This window comes from Aquila chrysaetos, chromosome 14 (genome assembly GCF_900496995.4).
Source record: "Aquila chrysaetos chrysaetos chromosome 14, bAquChr1.4, whole genome shotgun sequence".
Taxonomy (NCBI): domain Eukaryota; kingdom Metazoa; phylum Chordata; class Aves; order Accipitriformes; family Accipitridae; genus Aquila; species Aquila chrysaetos.
Window position 1 is genome coordinate 5,111,608 of NC_044017.1, and position 15,989 is coordinate 5,127,596.

At 35.8% G+C, this 15,989-nt stretch overlaps 1 protein-coding gene across 4 annotated transcripts in view; it reads left to right on the forward strand.

The window, feature by feature from the left end:
- The window catches only part of STK24 (serine/threonine kinase 24), a 64,556-nt gene that overhangs the window by 26,527 nt on the left and 22,040 nt on the right, over window positions 1-15,989 (forward strand). For 2 of the 4 annotated variants that reach the window (XM_030036539.1, XM_030036540.2), the window contains exons 2-3: window positions 2,744-2,881; window positions 13,273-13,329. In XM_030036539.1, coding sequence (XP_029892399.1) covers window positions 13,294-13,329 — 36 coding nt within the window. In that variant the 5' untranslated portion in view covers window positions 2,744-2,881; window positions 13,273-13,293. The remainder of the gene's footprint in view (window positions 1-2,743; window positions 2,882-13,272; window positions 13,330-15,989) is intronic. The other 2 variants (XM_030036536.1, XM_030036537.2) reach the window with 1 other exon arrangement.

Consider the following 15,989-nt stretch of genomic DNA (forward strand, 5'->3'; position numbering starts at 1 on the left):
TTCTTTGGGTCAAATGGATTCTTCTAGGTCTTCGTATGGTCTGTACGGAGATAGTTGTATAGAAGCAGAAAAGTCACATTCTTTACACATCTAAAGGAATATTATCTTAGCCTGGCATGTTACGGAGCATGTTAATAAGCATATTAAAATGGTTGAATGTAGAACTTTCAGAAATTGTTATTTGGAAAAAGTTGGTTAGAGTAAAAAACATTGAACTTCCAAAGGGAAGTTCCATGGTGAATAGGTTTATGGACTGTATTAGTTCAAAACTATCACAGTTCTTGTATTTAGGAACCAGTGTTTTCAACTGAATTCTTAAGGTTCTTTCCATCTAGCTTTTTCATTATACTACTAAAGGTGTAAGCTGTTGCATAACATTTGGGATAAAAATCATCATTTGTAGTTACTGAGGCTTTCTCCCTCTCTACCTTCTTCAGCAGTTCCTTGAAACATCAATTTGTAAGAAGGAAACAAAAACATAGGGGAGGAAGACAGCATGGAAATGATGGGTGTGAATAGAAGGTATTTTTAGCAGTAATTAGAGGTCAGGGGAACAGTTGTAAAGAGAAAAAGTGGAAAATATTAAGGGGTTTGCAAAACCCAAGCTAAGAAAAAATGATGTGTGCATGGCAGAAGTCTGAGTTGAAGAACCTGGGCAATTCTAGGGCTGATAGATACAACTTCCTTAGTAGTAAGAGTTTTGAAGAAGGATTTGCCTATGAATATTCTGTAAAGGAAGCAGTGGAATTTAATAGCAATGTGAATGCAAAAGGTGAAGGGAAAAGAGGAGTAAAGATTTACAGGCTGCAGAGCGGGGATGCGAAAGATCTTGGAAGTTGTATATACAAGTGGTGAAAAAAAGATTAAACTGATGGGTGGATTGGTATTTCTGCAAAGGAGAAGTAAATTTGAGTTGTACCTTTCATTTTGAATTTAACTGTATATAGTGGGCAAACAGGAATAGATGTCAGCATTAGAGCAGTTGTTTTCTGGACAGTAGAGGTGATGGGCTTCTTGTGCTCATATTTTCTGTTGGAATTTTATTTCTGGTCTAGAGAGGGGAGTAATTCATAAAACCTCTGAGTGTTATTGGTGTGAACTACCCCAGTTAAATAGGTTTAAGATACCTAGGTGCAAGTAGGGTGACATTTTCTTGGAAAAAAAATTATTAATCTCAGTATTCATCAGAGGCAAGGTTCATTTGTTCTGCTTTTGTTCTAATGCAATTTATCTGGACAAATGAATTCTGTAAAGTAATGCTGATTTACTTTTGCTTCCAATTTCCCATTTTGGGACTTAGTACAGTTTATTAATAACCATTTGATGTATCTCTCAGTAATAGTCAGTTCCATATGGAGCTTTGATAATGGGTTACATTTTTGTGTTTCTTGCCTTCTTTGTGACTGTCCGTAAGAGGTGAATAGATGAAGTGTTGGGATTGTCGTAGAACCATGTAAGTCACTTGTTAATCTTTGTGTGTCTCTTTAAATGGACTTCCTGGGAAAAGATCTGCCACAGATTTCAGTTAGTTTTTTTTTCCCCCATAGGTAATGACTAGATAGGCATGGTTATGAAGTAGTTATTTGCCTGGTGGACAGGACAGGGGGGGAAGACTATTGTCAGCCCCACTAGGTAGTAAAATAATTTAACAGTTAAAAGGATAGTGGTTGTAAGGGACAAGATTTTTCACTCTCCCAACGCTGTTTTTTGAAGCGAGAAGAGGGAAAATGGGCATAGGCAGGTGGGAAGAGAAAGAGTATGGATTTGTGTACGCTTAGTGTTCTGAAGTGGTTACACAGTCCTTTAGGAAGTGAAACGTGTACAGTTCTTCTGTTGTATAAGTTTCTTGTGTTTACTAGCTAGGAACTGGTTTTGCAGCCAATACAAGAAATATGTGTCTGTTTGCTTCTACTGTAATATACTTTGGTAGAAGAATTACAAACCAAGATTGCCCATTAGTTTGGAGCTCTGGGAAATCATGTGCTTAATATGACATGTCTGGGCTTGTGACAGCTGGGCTATAAAGATCCATTTCTATGGTGGAAGGGCATGTGCCCAGGAAATGTGCCAAAGAGGCTGTGAATATGGACACTGTTAGAGATGACTCGCACTAAGGAAAACATGGAGCTCGTGGCTCTAGCATGTTGGCATGCAAACACAAAAGTCTGCTAAATGTTCTGCAGAAGGAATCTTTTATCAGTACTGTGACAGAACTTTCATTGTTTTTTTTCCTAGCAAGTGGTTCTGCAAGCTCTGTTATGACTAGCTTATGGCAAAAAGAATGCATTTAAGGATTAATTGTATACTGCTGTGGTAATTGTAAGAGGTAATTGTTGAAGAGTGACTGCTGCATTAGATTGTAGAATACATTGACTAGTATGTGTGTCTAGAAATGAAAATGTGATATTGTTTCTTAATCTGAAGAAGGCTGGAGTTTCAGAGTGTTGGAAAATGATTCCAAAGGCAAATAGCTTTTTTTTTGGTACATATATACATGCATAAAATACTGTATACTGAGGTGGTTCTGCTTAGTCTGAAAAATCATGTTGCCTGTGTTTTTCATGGAGTTCATCGTGTCCCAACTGGAATGAACAATTCTTCTCTTTTCTTAGTCTCTGTTCTGCATTGGCTACCCAGCATTTATTTTTTTCTTTGTGGTTGAACATGTTAGATGGCTGACAAACCTTGATTAAAGGACATAAATGCGCCACATGCAAAACCACAATGATTTCTTTGATTGCAGGGACCTTTTGGCCAGCTTGCAGTAAGGACTTGTGTTTAGAAGAGAACATTTGGGCTCATCTGTATCTCCCTCCCCTCAAAGGGATGGCAGCCCGAGGACAGCTAGCATTCATCCTGACGCCAAGAGACTTCAAAGGAGGTAAGCGCCTCAGAAATGCTCCCCAGACAAAATACTTCTCATCAGTCCTACACCTCAGTGTGGTAATATTCTTTAGTACAGCATTACCGTCTCCTAAAGGTTTCTGTTCATCACTCCTTCATGATTTTGAGAACTCTGTGAGGCCTCATCAGCTGGTTGCAGCCCCCTTAAGATTCATGGAGATGTCCATTGCTGTCAGAATCCTCGTCCGTTTGCTTAAGAATGTGCCCCCAGTGTAAGGGAAGAAGACATTTTATACTTCCTGGGTTTGTACTCAGATTTGTGCTCCCCTCCTTCCCTTATTTTGTTTTTCGTATTTTGGATGAGGCTCGAAGTTGAGCTTTTCTCAATTCATGGTCCTTAAGGTTAAAGTCAGGGGAAGAAAATTCCAAACAAACCCTGCTTGTTCCACACAGTTTTAAAAGCCTTTTTTAAAAGTGGATCTCTGAATGATTCCTTAATATCCAGATGATTTCCACCTAATTCTTTGTGTGTTTAAATTTCTAGTGAGCATTATCCCAGAAAAGTTCTGTAGAAACAAATTACTGTATTTCATTCTGGAGGGAAATACGTCCTTAGGATTTTTTTTTTTCTTGTTAGAGATGCCACCTAGATGCAGCACAGCTGTTTATGTCTTCCAAATGTCTATGGAATAATTTTTTAGTAGAAAGAGCAATTTAAAATAAACAGAAGTTTACCTTGACATCAGAAGTTTAAACACAAAAATCCCATGTTATCTTTTTTACTTATTTTTATTTTTTTATAAAAGCAGACTTTTCAGGGGTGATTTCCACCCCTTCCCCACCTACCTTCAGGTCACTTGTATGAATACTCAGCTATAGATCTTGCTTTTCTTGTTCTTATTCCAGTAAACGTTATATGAAATGCACTAAGAATATGACTGGAATCATAAGGAAGAACTTTCTTGGGTTTTGTTGGTAGTTTTTTTTTTTAATGGGAATATTTGGGTGTGTAGTAGACCAGTAGTAGATATGGGTTATATGTTTGCTGGACAGATTTTTTTTTTTTTTTTTTTTTTTTTTTTTATTATTCCCTAAGGGTGCAGATTTGGAGAGCATAGTTAGCACTCAGACCATTTAAGCTATATCTGTTAGTAAGTCCTGTAAAGTTTTGCCTTGTTTTTTCCATTTATGATGAGAGTATATTATTTAGCTATTACTTTGACTTCTTTAAACCTAAGTAAGAGCTTTCTGACCGTGTAGAGTACTATTAATAACTGCCATCTAACCGCCTTATCGGGCTCTACCATATAAATACAAAGGTTCTATAGATTGTAACTCAAATATGTTGAGGCGGTAAAGAAGCAGATCGTCCTATGAAATACTATCCCACCTAATTGTACACTTACCTAGCTTTGGAAGAGATTTACCTTTGGATATTATGAACAACTTGCAGATCCTTCAGACTTAAAATGTTTACAGGTCCTGGCTATGTTGATAGATTTAAATTAGCTTGGGTTTTGCTTGACTGTGTTCAAATATTTAGTGGTGGTTGTTGGTTTTTATGGGTTTGGATTTTTTTTTTTGGTTTTGTGTTTGGGTTAGTTGTTTTTTTTTCCCAAATGCTGAGATTTCTTTTACAGTAGTCAGCTTCCTTAGTTTCATTAGAAAATTTTCTTTTGTAATCTTCTACACATGTTTTATGTTGTTCACTTGTAGGAATTTGGATTTTTTTTCTTAGTATATAGTCTTTACATGATGTGTTACTTCTATACCCCTTCTACTGTTGTTCAAAGAGGCAAAACCAATATTCAAATTCAAGGAAGGAAACTTCCGGAAAACTGCAAATCTTTTTCTGGGAATTCTAACACTTCTTTTTTTATCTCTACAAGGTATTACAGAATGCACCAAAATGAGCAGTAGCACACTACAGCTTGTGTAAATCTTACCAGGTTCATTCTGTTCCTGTAAGACAAGCTAAATCACAAATATAGTTTATTTTTATTAATGGGTTGCTCCCCCTCCCCGTGAGCAGATGAGAAGGAAACAAAGGCACCTTTTATTTCCTTCACTTGAGTGGCCTTATAGTGTCAGTGAAAGTGGAGGTATTTTTGTTTGTTCTTGTTTTTCCTGTTTTTTTAAAATAAATTCAGTCTTATGCCTACTTCTCTAGGAATTCAGCAAGGAAGAGTAGAAACGGCTGAGAATTGCTAGACTTTCTAGTCTAAAATAAAATATCTGTTGATGGACACGCATTCTGATAAAACGAGAGACCGAGTTGTGGGTGGGAAGTGTTATGTTTGGAGGCTCTGGAATTCATGAAATACTTAAAGAATTCTTTTCAAAGGTATATCTAGTTTTTGCTTTGTCAGTTTTTCCTGGAGGGAACTGATACTCAAAGCAATGTTCTTTCTCTTTGGAGCCTCTCAAACTTTATAGTAAAATTCAATCATTCATTTAAGAAGAGAGATCAATTTTAACTGTTCTCTTTAATAGTATGCCAGATGATCTGCTTTGGCATGGCTCGATTTTTTGCTCATACTTTCTTGATGAATAGATTAGCTTAATCTGTATTTCATAGCATCTGCTTTTGCTTCTCTTATACTCCAAAACCCTGACGCTGGATATTAATTTCCAAGGTTAAAGATAGCTAATTCACTGCAGCTGTTGGTGTTTCAGTTATTTTTCACCTAAGAACACTGGACAGTACTTGAAGACTCTGCTCTAAAACATGGACCATTCGTTGTGACAGGATGAGGGAAGGGGAGGGAGAGGATTATTTATCCAGAGGGTATCTTTGGTGGCTAAGACAACCTGGGTGTCTTTAGCCTTGTTCTCTCATAAAAATAGTTTCTCTTGTTCTTCAAAACCAACAGTTGTCTTTCCATGCCATCTTTCAGATGCTCTGAAACAAGTGTCTTTAGGAAATACTATACTTTGTTTTTATTTAATGAAATCTGTAATGACATAAACAAATAGCTTCCTCTTTTGTAAAATGATACAGCAATCTATACAAGCTTGTGTTGTAGTAGTAGGTGGAAATAGACGGAAGAATATTAGCAGATGAATAGCTTGTCAAAAAAAATTCAAGTGAAGGACTAACTGCATGATGAAACTCAATATGCTTCGTAGAAAGTGTTGGAATGATGGTGGCATTCTTTATTCCTTGTAACAAGGCTGGAGAACTTTTTGTTCATCAGATATGGAAGAAAAATGGTACTTACTGAGATTGCCTTTAAGAACAAACTGTACTGTCTTAGAAAGGTGGTGTGAATTGGCACTGAAAGATTTTTTTTTTTCCCCCCGACTTTGTCTTCTGTGAAGACAGTTCCGAAAGCTTGTAAAATCATTATAACCTTTCTTGATAACTGTTAAACAGTCATAGGACCCTAGATATAGAGTGGTAGAATTGGTTTGTCCATTTGCAGTGGAAAGGGCTTGATTATTTACTACTTACACTAACACAACTGGGTACCCATGGTGTTCAAATTTTGGAGAAACTGCAGTCTAAATAACTTTCTTTGGCAATCAGTAATTCTACCCTTGGTCACATCCCTTCTGTCTGTCAAAAGAGTTGAGAAATCCAGCAAAAGACATTGAGCAATCCAACTGGCATCTGGATAGGCTGTTTGAAGTTCAAGGATGCATTGCTTACCTCCTCTGTCCAAGGATTGCGTACTGGAAAGAATGGAACAAAAGCAGATAGTGGTATGCTATTCATTCTGCACTGTTAACAGATGGCAGCACTGGGTCTTGTTCTGATTAGATTTAAATTGAACCAATAATATATATAGGTAATATTTATAACTAGTCAAGAAATGACAGGAATTGAGGTGATGAGATAGAGCTGTATGTATTCCTTGTCAAAACCATGCATTTCCTGAGTAACAGTAATAGCCACTTCGTACTGTTGAAGAGCTCCTGGCAAATGATATCTGTTCTAATACTAATCTGTGGGCCTAGAAATTGAACAGTCAGCTAACAGCTGGAGAGTTTGCAAATCCCAATGAGTTTCAAGGATCTAATGGCAGTACATCAGCTCATAGGTGCCTTCTCTTTAAAGCCTAAAATAATAATTTTCTTGTATATGTATTCTTTTTTTATGAAAGGATAAGCTCCAGGCAAAGGGCATTTAAAATATTTTGGAGGTCTTGGTACTTCTTGATACATGTTTTCAGATTTGAGACAGTTGTTAACATTTACTGTTCTTGTGGAAAGGTTTGCGCTTGTCCAGGAGGAGCAGGAACCACAAATATATAAATGCCTTTTCCTGTCACTGCCTTAATGCATCATTTATGGCATCATACAAAACTTAATTTTTTTTTGATCGACCTGTATCATATCTCTGCGTATAAGCTCACAGATGTCCATGTGAGTTAATGAGAACTCAAATGCCAGGGTGTGCCTATTGTTCATCCTGTAGAACAAGACAGTGACTACTATGGTGACTTGGTGTTGAAAGGAGATGGTGAATGAATAAAATGGTGCCTGAAGCTGAACTTGATGATTGTGAGGAAAGGAAAGCATTTTGAAGAATTCAGATATATGAGCGATCATATTCCTTAAGGTGTATTTCTCGTTGGTTAATAATTTCTTCCTGTTTTTATGAAGGGTGTCGGAGTGATAAATGTTTTCAGATCACGTTAAACAGGTGGTTTTGTGCTTCTGTCTTCCGTGGCTTGCATGGCTGGACCTTCTTTGGGGGGGTGGTGGTGAGAGACCATCTTTGCCATTATGTGATTCTGCCACCTGGTGGCTTTGTCGAGCAGCATGGACTTCTGATGTATCGTTAAAAGCATAAGTGTGAAGAAATCCTGAAAAAAAATCCTTTCCTTCCAAAACAGGGAATCAGTGGGCAAGTTTGCTTAAAGTAGGTATAGAAGAGAAGTTCCATGATCTCTGCATCATGTTTTTGAAGTCAGACATTTAAGAATCAGTGTGCAAGTATTTGAGAAGCTTCTGGTTGCTACAGCTGTCAAACTTCCCTGGGTGTTTTTATATATGAAGTTAACAGAAGACAAATCTCCATGAGGAGTGGTAACAACCTGTAGCAGGAATGCAACTTAGAGAGGTCATCCTGTTGCATACATTGTGTATCTCAAGTTCTTTTAATATGGTTTCTTATGCTGGAGAATCAGTATGAATATTAATACAAATTTATACCAGTATTGAAATATAAGTCTCTTTCTGGCCCATATTACTTTGGCATATATACCAGTTAAACTGAAATTTTTATTAAACAAAGTATCACACATCACACTGTGCAGTGCATATCAATTTTGGAACTAGTTCGTTCTTTTCAGATTAGTTGAGGTTCTGTCCAAGGTATTCTGTTTCTGTTTTTCAGTACTGTAGGTTTTTCTACTAATCCAGTGATGGTAAAACTTTTAGTATATAGATCAACTTAAGCTAGTTCTTATTTTGATTAGCAAATCTGTTGTGTTATTTCAATCAGGTATGTAATTTCTAGCTTGTGATTGTTGACAGAAGTTAAAGTGCTTGTAAATATAGATTCTAAGTGGAATTTGGAGATGGCTTGTCTCCAGAGCTAAACAAGCCTTTTATACGTATTTATAAATACCCTCTATTCTGCTGCTAGTTGTGTACCATAAATTGAAGGTGGGAAATACCCTTTCTCACAATAAATTTAAGGTGGGAAATTATCTTTCTCACAATAGGTGGGGGGATTTTATTTCACTTAGAAACAAACATGTTCACTGTTGTGCTACTGTTTTCAAATTGCATTAGTTGATTTGCTTGATTTAAGACTCTTAGTTGAATTCTAAATTACTGTACAGGTCACTTGGTGCTCTTACTTCCGAGTCCTTATAGTCCTCTTTTGTGACTCTGTGTTATGTTTTCCTCTGCAACCTCTCCTTCCCTCAAGAAAGGTGATTTAGAAACATTTTCATCAATACATACTGTGGCTTGATTGCTTTAGGTCAATCTCTCCTGTATAATATCACAGTGCTAAGAAATGTGGGAACATGTTCTTCAGGTAAAAAAACCCAAACAAACCAACAACAAAAAAACCCCAAAGCATCTCTGAAGATGGGCCTCTCCATGTTTATTCAGATGTTTTACTAACTTCATAAGGACTTATAAACAAACATTTTAATCTTGATTGCTTATTTCTGTATATGTCTTCTATACTCCTCTGATTTCGGTTAAAATGTACTTCTAGACTCTAGAGGAGTTTTTTGGGTGGATGGCCTTTTTTTTTTTGGTGTATAGTCCTTGATTTTTACATATTAGAAGTTCTTTACCTGCTGTAACTGTACTTATTTTACAAATAATTTCATGGTGTAATAATTACTTAATGGAGAATATTTCATTAGAGGTAAAGCTGCTGTTGTAAGGTTTTTGTGTGGTTCTAGAGTTAAAATCAGAAGTCAGACCTCAAGAGCAGCAAACTAGTTTGGAAAGGATTTACAGAAACTCTGCCTTTCTGTATCAAAACTTCTTTTGGATTCCAAAGCTGTTCCTTTCCTCAGTTTCATGGCATCAGAGGAAAACCTCTTGTTCCTACTGTGAAAAAGGAAATGTTCCATGTGCCCTCATTAATGTGCTCATTGTTTATAAAGAAATAATAATCCTAAATTTGGATTGATGACTCACCATGGCTTCACTGTATTTGGAAGAAAATTCAGTGCTGTGTTGTGACTGATGGTTAAAAGAAGAAAACTGGTCTTATTTCAGATCTTAAAATGGAGTACTGAATGTTGCTAGTCTCAGTATATAAGCGTAGTATCTTCTTGAAAATATAAGTGATTATGTGTAATATATAATTACTAGTCTAGGCTATGGAAGAAAATTTAGTGCTTTTGGTGTTCTATTTGAGAGGAAAAGTGGGGAATATATACAGAAGAATGTGAGAATTACAAGCAAAAAAAGAATTTGGGCAGCTTTAAAAAGGAAAGTGACAGTAGGTGTTAGGGAATGTGAAGCGTGCCAGAGATACTTGAAAAGGAAGGAAAGAAGGAGGCGTGTTGCTCTGGTGATGCCAAAGTCAGTTGATAGTAGTGCTCTACTTGCCTTGTGCTGCAAGGCATAAAGTAAGTATATATAGGTTACTGGCTCTAAGATAGAATATGTATTAAGCAATTCATTAAAACTGTCTCACCAAAAGCATTTCTTTGCTTTTTCTTGTTAAGCAATGTATGCAGATTTTAAATAAGAAAGTGAAAAAAAATTTCCAGCAAGAATTAGTTAAAAGTGATAGCAAGATTCACTGCAATAGTAATTACATCTGTTCAGATACTTCATACGAATGATGAAAACTTACCAAAAACCCTGAAAACATCCATGAAGTTGAGCAGTATTTCTGTGGTGAGGAGGAGGAGGAGGAACCATAGGGAATTAAAAATTACTTTGAATCTTGGGCTACAGATATAAAGATGCCATAATTGTAATAAGATTGCTGTTGCTTAGCTTCCCACTGGGATACAGATACAGTTATGTGTGTGTGTTCCCTAATTGCATTTCCATGCTTTACTTGTTTTAAAATGTAGTATTACTGAGTTTACTGGATCCATGGCTTTTATATTGTAGATTCAGACATGTGGCTCCAAGCAGTTTTCAGGAGCAAAGACTGAGCAAACCAGGAAAATAATTGAAAAGGATAAATATTGATTTAAAAAGACTATGAATTGTATAATTTGTAGCTGTATAATTGTGTTACATGACTGTGTAACTATGTAATTAAAATAATATTATTAAATGTGGTTTTTTTAGTTATTTTCTGCTACCTCTAATTTCTAATTTTCAGCTGGAGAATTTAGTAGCTAGTTTCATAGAGAATTTATCTTTTGGGAAATTGTATCTTATTTCAAGTTGTGAGCTCTTTAAATCCACAAGGTAATTGAGATGATGGAAAAGGGAAGATGCATCTCTTATTGACTTCTTGGTGAGGTGGGGTGTTTTTTTGGTTTGGTTGGTTTTTTTCCCCCTGTTTTTGAGAGGATCGGGGGCTTCATTTGTTTTACCTTGTTCTTTCCTACCCAGGCATTTCCGTTGAAATAAAAAGTAGCAATACAGTTGGCGTGTTTGCATTTTACGTTTAATTTTAATAGTAATTTAATTTTGCAGGCACACAAAATTTGAATATTCAGGGAATTTCATGCAGATTTAAAAGGCGTTATCAGGCTGAAGCAAAATATGTATATAAAATTTTGATCAAGTGTGGGAAGATCTCTGAAGATGAAATGACTTACTATAAGATGCTTCTCAGAAGCTTACTTGTTCTGGAACTGTTAGGATCTGGAGCCTTGAAGGGACAGGCAAAATCTGAGAAACTCTTAGCAGCAAACAAGTATTTCAGCACTATAAGGGACTCTCTCAAGATGAGCTGTAATTCTTGGGATATCTGTGGTGTCTGCAGAAAGTAAGCGTTACCAAAATGATGTATGTAGGTACTAAGATAGATTACGTTTTAAAATTACTTTTTCTCCCTAAAAAATGTGTTCTGGCAATTTTAAAATATTTTCAACGAGGCTGTGTTTGTCAAATAATATTAGTTGACTCCTGAAGAAAGGTATCTAAATGTAGCTGGATCTGTGTGTTAAAAATAGTGGATGGTGAAGGAACTCTAATTCAGGGTCTTACCTAAAAATTTTACTATTTTTGTAACTGAAGGTAGGTGGGGAGGGCTGTGTGCATTTCCCTACAGAAGGTGCATTCTGAGACCAGAGAAGGGACAGATACAGACGGAACTACAGCTATAATAATGACTAAAAGGCTTAAATGAGTACTAAGGGATAAAATTTTTTAATCCCTAAGGGGATTTAGAAAAAGTTATGTTCTGCAATACATTTATCACTTTTCTAAAAAATTTTAATCCAGCTTTATAGATGAGTATTCAGTTTTATGGGCCCTGGCTGTGAGCTGTTATTTTTGCATTAAGTTTTATTTTGCAGGATAAAGTAAATAAATATTGTTGCTATTTATATGCTCCTTGCTCTGAGAGATCCCTACATTTTTATGCTAGAAGTCTTGTGAATGTTTAGTATGTAGAGTTAAAACTAACAAACCATAATATAACTTAATAATCATAAAAACTAAAACAAAACCCACCATAAGTTCCACACAGCAATTTCATTTGAATATCTATCTGGTCGATTTATGGCCTTGCTTTAAAACATGTTTCAAGGCTGGTACTGCAAGGAAAAGGTGGACTAACTGCTTTTCTTAGTGTATTTGGGAGTAAGATGCTGCAAACAGTGGAAAGAAATGACTGGGTCCAGTCTCTTTCTTAGCATAGTGTATTGTTTATCTTGTGTTAAACATTCCTATAATATGTATCAAGGTTTCCCTTGAGAATATAGTAGCTTGATTTTTTTTGTTGTTGTTAGCTTTTATTTTACTAGCTAAAGCTAACAAATTGCTATAGTAATCATAAATACTCTTTATTACTAGTTTGCTTCATCTTTGTTGAACACAGTTGTCCAAAATTCTATACCATATATCAGATGCATAAGCAGTACTGGAGAAAACTTACTGGTATTCTTCCTTAGGTCAGACAGATGACTGTTCAAGAAAATGAAACAACGCAGAGATGCCAAGAATGAATTTTAAATTTAAGTCAACCTAGACAGGAGTCAGGCTAATTGAAGAAAGTATTTTGGAGTATCTGTACAAATAAAGATAATCAACCAAATCAAGACATTTTTTTCTAAGGAAAGGGAACATATTTTATGTAATGTAATTATTATTTGGTATTCTGAATGTCTATAGTCAAGAGTTTTAAAATGTAAGTTTATTCTCCTCCATTTTCATTGAGTGGCCCCTGTCTGTCTTTCTTGTCTCAGAAGATACTTTTGCAAAATGTACTAAGGAGTCTGATAAGAACAAGTAGGTGGGTGGCTTTTGAGAGTTAATATGCTGGTGAACTCAGGCTCAGAATACTTGTCCAGTTCTAGCTGGCATAAAGGCAAGAGGTTTCCTTCTGCTACTTGACTCTTTGGTAGGGATTAAAGTTTCTTCTTCCCTGGATACTGTCTATATTCTAGTAGTATTAATATCAGTACAAAAAAGAGGTACCATGAAATGAGCTTGAGTGTGACATTAAGAGTATGCGTCAATTATTTGGAAGTAATGAACTTCTAATATCTGTGCTCTTACCCATTGGTAAATGTGAAGTAGCTTTGTCTTGTTAATTTAGAGGAACGTAATTAAACTTTCTTGAACACATACAATTGTGTAAATAGCTTGTGACAGACTAAATTAATTCCTTATCAGATGGGACTAAAAATAAGATATCTTAAAAGATTAATCCAAAGATATTTTGGAGGAACTGCTAAACGTTAGTGGCCTTTCAAAAACTGTAGATTCTTTCTTCAGCAAAAAGAATGGAACAAGTCCCATTAACTTAACTGATTTTTTTTTTTAAACTTAATACTCTTTTTTTTTGTTGTTGTTGCTTTTGTTTTGCAGGATACAAAATTATGGATAATAATGGAATATCTGGGTGGAGGCTCTGCCCTTGATCTAGTAAGTAAATTATGTATGATTTTTGTTATTTTACCTCACAATTATTTTCCTATCTTGCAATTCTGGAAACTGTAATATGTCATTTGGCTATGACAATGTTTGCTTCTAGTAAAGGAGAAAAAGTATTTGTCAATGCCAGGAAAATGTTATTTTCCATGAGGCAGAGCTGATTATTTGTATAGATGGAAGGGAACTAAGCAACATAATATTGGTAGCAGGATATAAACATCTTGCAATGCTAATCTTCAGTCAGCCAGAGAGCACTAGTAGCTGAAAATAGTTTTTTCTGTCTCTTAATTCTGCCACCACAACTCCTCCTAGTATATACATTTTAATGTATCTACCCCCCACCCCCAAACAAACAAACAAAAGTTTCCCTATTTGAAGTCTAAATAGACAGAAACACAGTTTAGGCTGGTATTAAAAAATATATTTCAAAGAAATAGGAGGAGCTGTGGACTCCCGCGAGGATATGGAGGCCTTACAGAGAAGTCTGGATAGACTGGAGAGCTGGGCAATCACCAATCATGTGAAATTTAACAAGAGCAGGTGCCGCATTCTGCATCTGGGATGGAGTACTGAGTTTTGAATCATAATTCAAAAGGTTTGGTGCAGATTATGATTTCTGTGATTGGCTGCTGTCCATTCATTTTGGCTATTTAAAAAACCCTAACAAAATCACACATCATGTTATATTTATTGTGGATTTAAAAAATATTATTATAGAAATAAAAATGGATGTTTTAAGTATGTGAAAATTGTCATACCAATTGAGATGGAATGTCTCTGTAGCAAAGTTTGCTGTTCTCAACTGGGGCAACTAGTAAATGCTTGAGGAAAGAGCAAAAGGAAGAAGGCCAGTGTAGAGGGATTCTGCTGGTGACATCCGGAAGACAGGAGGGGGTAGTAAATGCAGGCTTCCTGCAGTTGTGCTGCCATATTTTAATTGTAATTACCTTTTGGAACCCATTTATATCTTTAGTTTCCACATCCTGTTAGAAGGAGTTCTGTGGTTGTGTAAAAATTGATAATGTTCCCCATAAAGATATGCTGAAAAAAAGTTTATTTCCTGATGAAAGAGCCATTAGAAACGGGGTTTGCTTTTATAAATTAATTATACCTTCTTCATGCTTCAAAAAGGTATAAAAGAGCAGAAAGAAAACAGATGTTATCACATTTTCTTGTCTCTTTTTTTTTTTTTTTTAATCACACACATTTCACTTTCGTGATGACCACATGTTTATTCCCCAAGTTTGTTGCCTAGAAATAGTACAAAGTCTTTGGTCACATCCTAAAATGTTATTGAAGAAATTGTGTCACAGAACTGAAATCATCATGTAAGTGCATATTAAGCATCTTGTTTGTCTTTCATTCGTTTTCAATTTATGTTCTGCTGCATGTTTTCCTAGTTCTAACATGCATATTATGGTTCTCAGCTGGAATCTGGTGGGACAACTGGCACGCTTTATCATGTTTCCATACTCGAGGAAAGTTTGAATGGGAACCTTGAATTCCATGTTCGAAGTGTATACATGTCATGTTAGCCTGGTGTTTTCTGTACTTGAATATGCACTGGCTTTTTTTGAAAATCACGGCTCACAAAAGAAAGTACATTTAATGCAATTACATATATGTTGTTGTTCAACTTTGAGTATAATTTAGGTTGGTGGCTGAGGTACAAGTGCTAATATTCTCAGCCTTAAGTCTGTTTTCACTAACCTCCTCCTCACTTAAGGTGACCTAACATCTGACAAAAGAAATTTTTCCCCATTAGATGTGCTGTATCATGTTACCAAGTCTTGAACTGGTGCTCGCAGCCTAGCTGGGGCAATGTCTTAGTGGATTTCAGGGGGTGGCAATATCATGTATATTATCAAAACTAAAGAAAAGCAAAAAACATTGTAAGTAAAGCTACAAAGGTAAAACAAATATGTTGTCTGCATTACATGAAATCTCACCTCTGTTCCTACCTATTAGCTGATGATTTCTGAGGGATGTAATATTTTAATTTTTATCTGAAAAGTTTTATCCAAAATGCTTGCTTTCTTACAGAGTGAAGCTTCAGAGATAAAACTTTTTGACTGTGTTTCAGTGACTGCTATTGTGAAGTAAACTAGAATACTGGAATATTTCCAATCTTAATTGTTGTCCACAAAGTTTCTGTCCCTCTCTCAAAATGCCCTTATTGGTTAAGGAGCCTCTCTGAGTAGTGACCTTTCCTCTGTCCCTTTAGAGTTAGTGGCATACTCACTTTTAGAATTTATATCAGTTATAGAGAGCTCTGAGATCTTCTACCACTGCTGTTTCTCTCATAAGAATTAAATTACTTGGAACCTTTAACTCTAACAATTTGCAGATTTATACCTTCAGCTTTATATGAAAAAAGCTAACTTTTGAAATATGCAATGCTCTGTCAGCCTAGCAGTTTGAGTTGTGTTTTACAGAGCTTCACAAAATCCCTTGCAGTATATAGCCATAGGATATGTGATACCCTATATGCCTTAATTTCTTTCTCAGACTTCAAGATTTGGGTGCGTATAGGGCCTGTGGAGTTGCACATCTAAGTTCAGTGTGATGTTAATAATCAGATTACAATGTAGATGCTTTTCAGATGCAGTGTATATATGTATGACCTGACCGCAAAGCAATTACTTGAAACT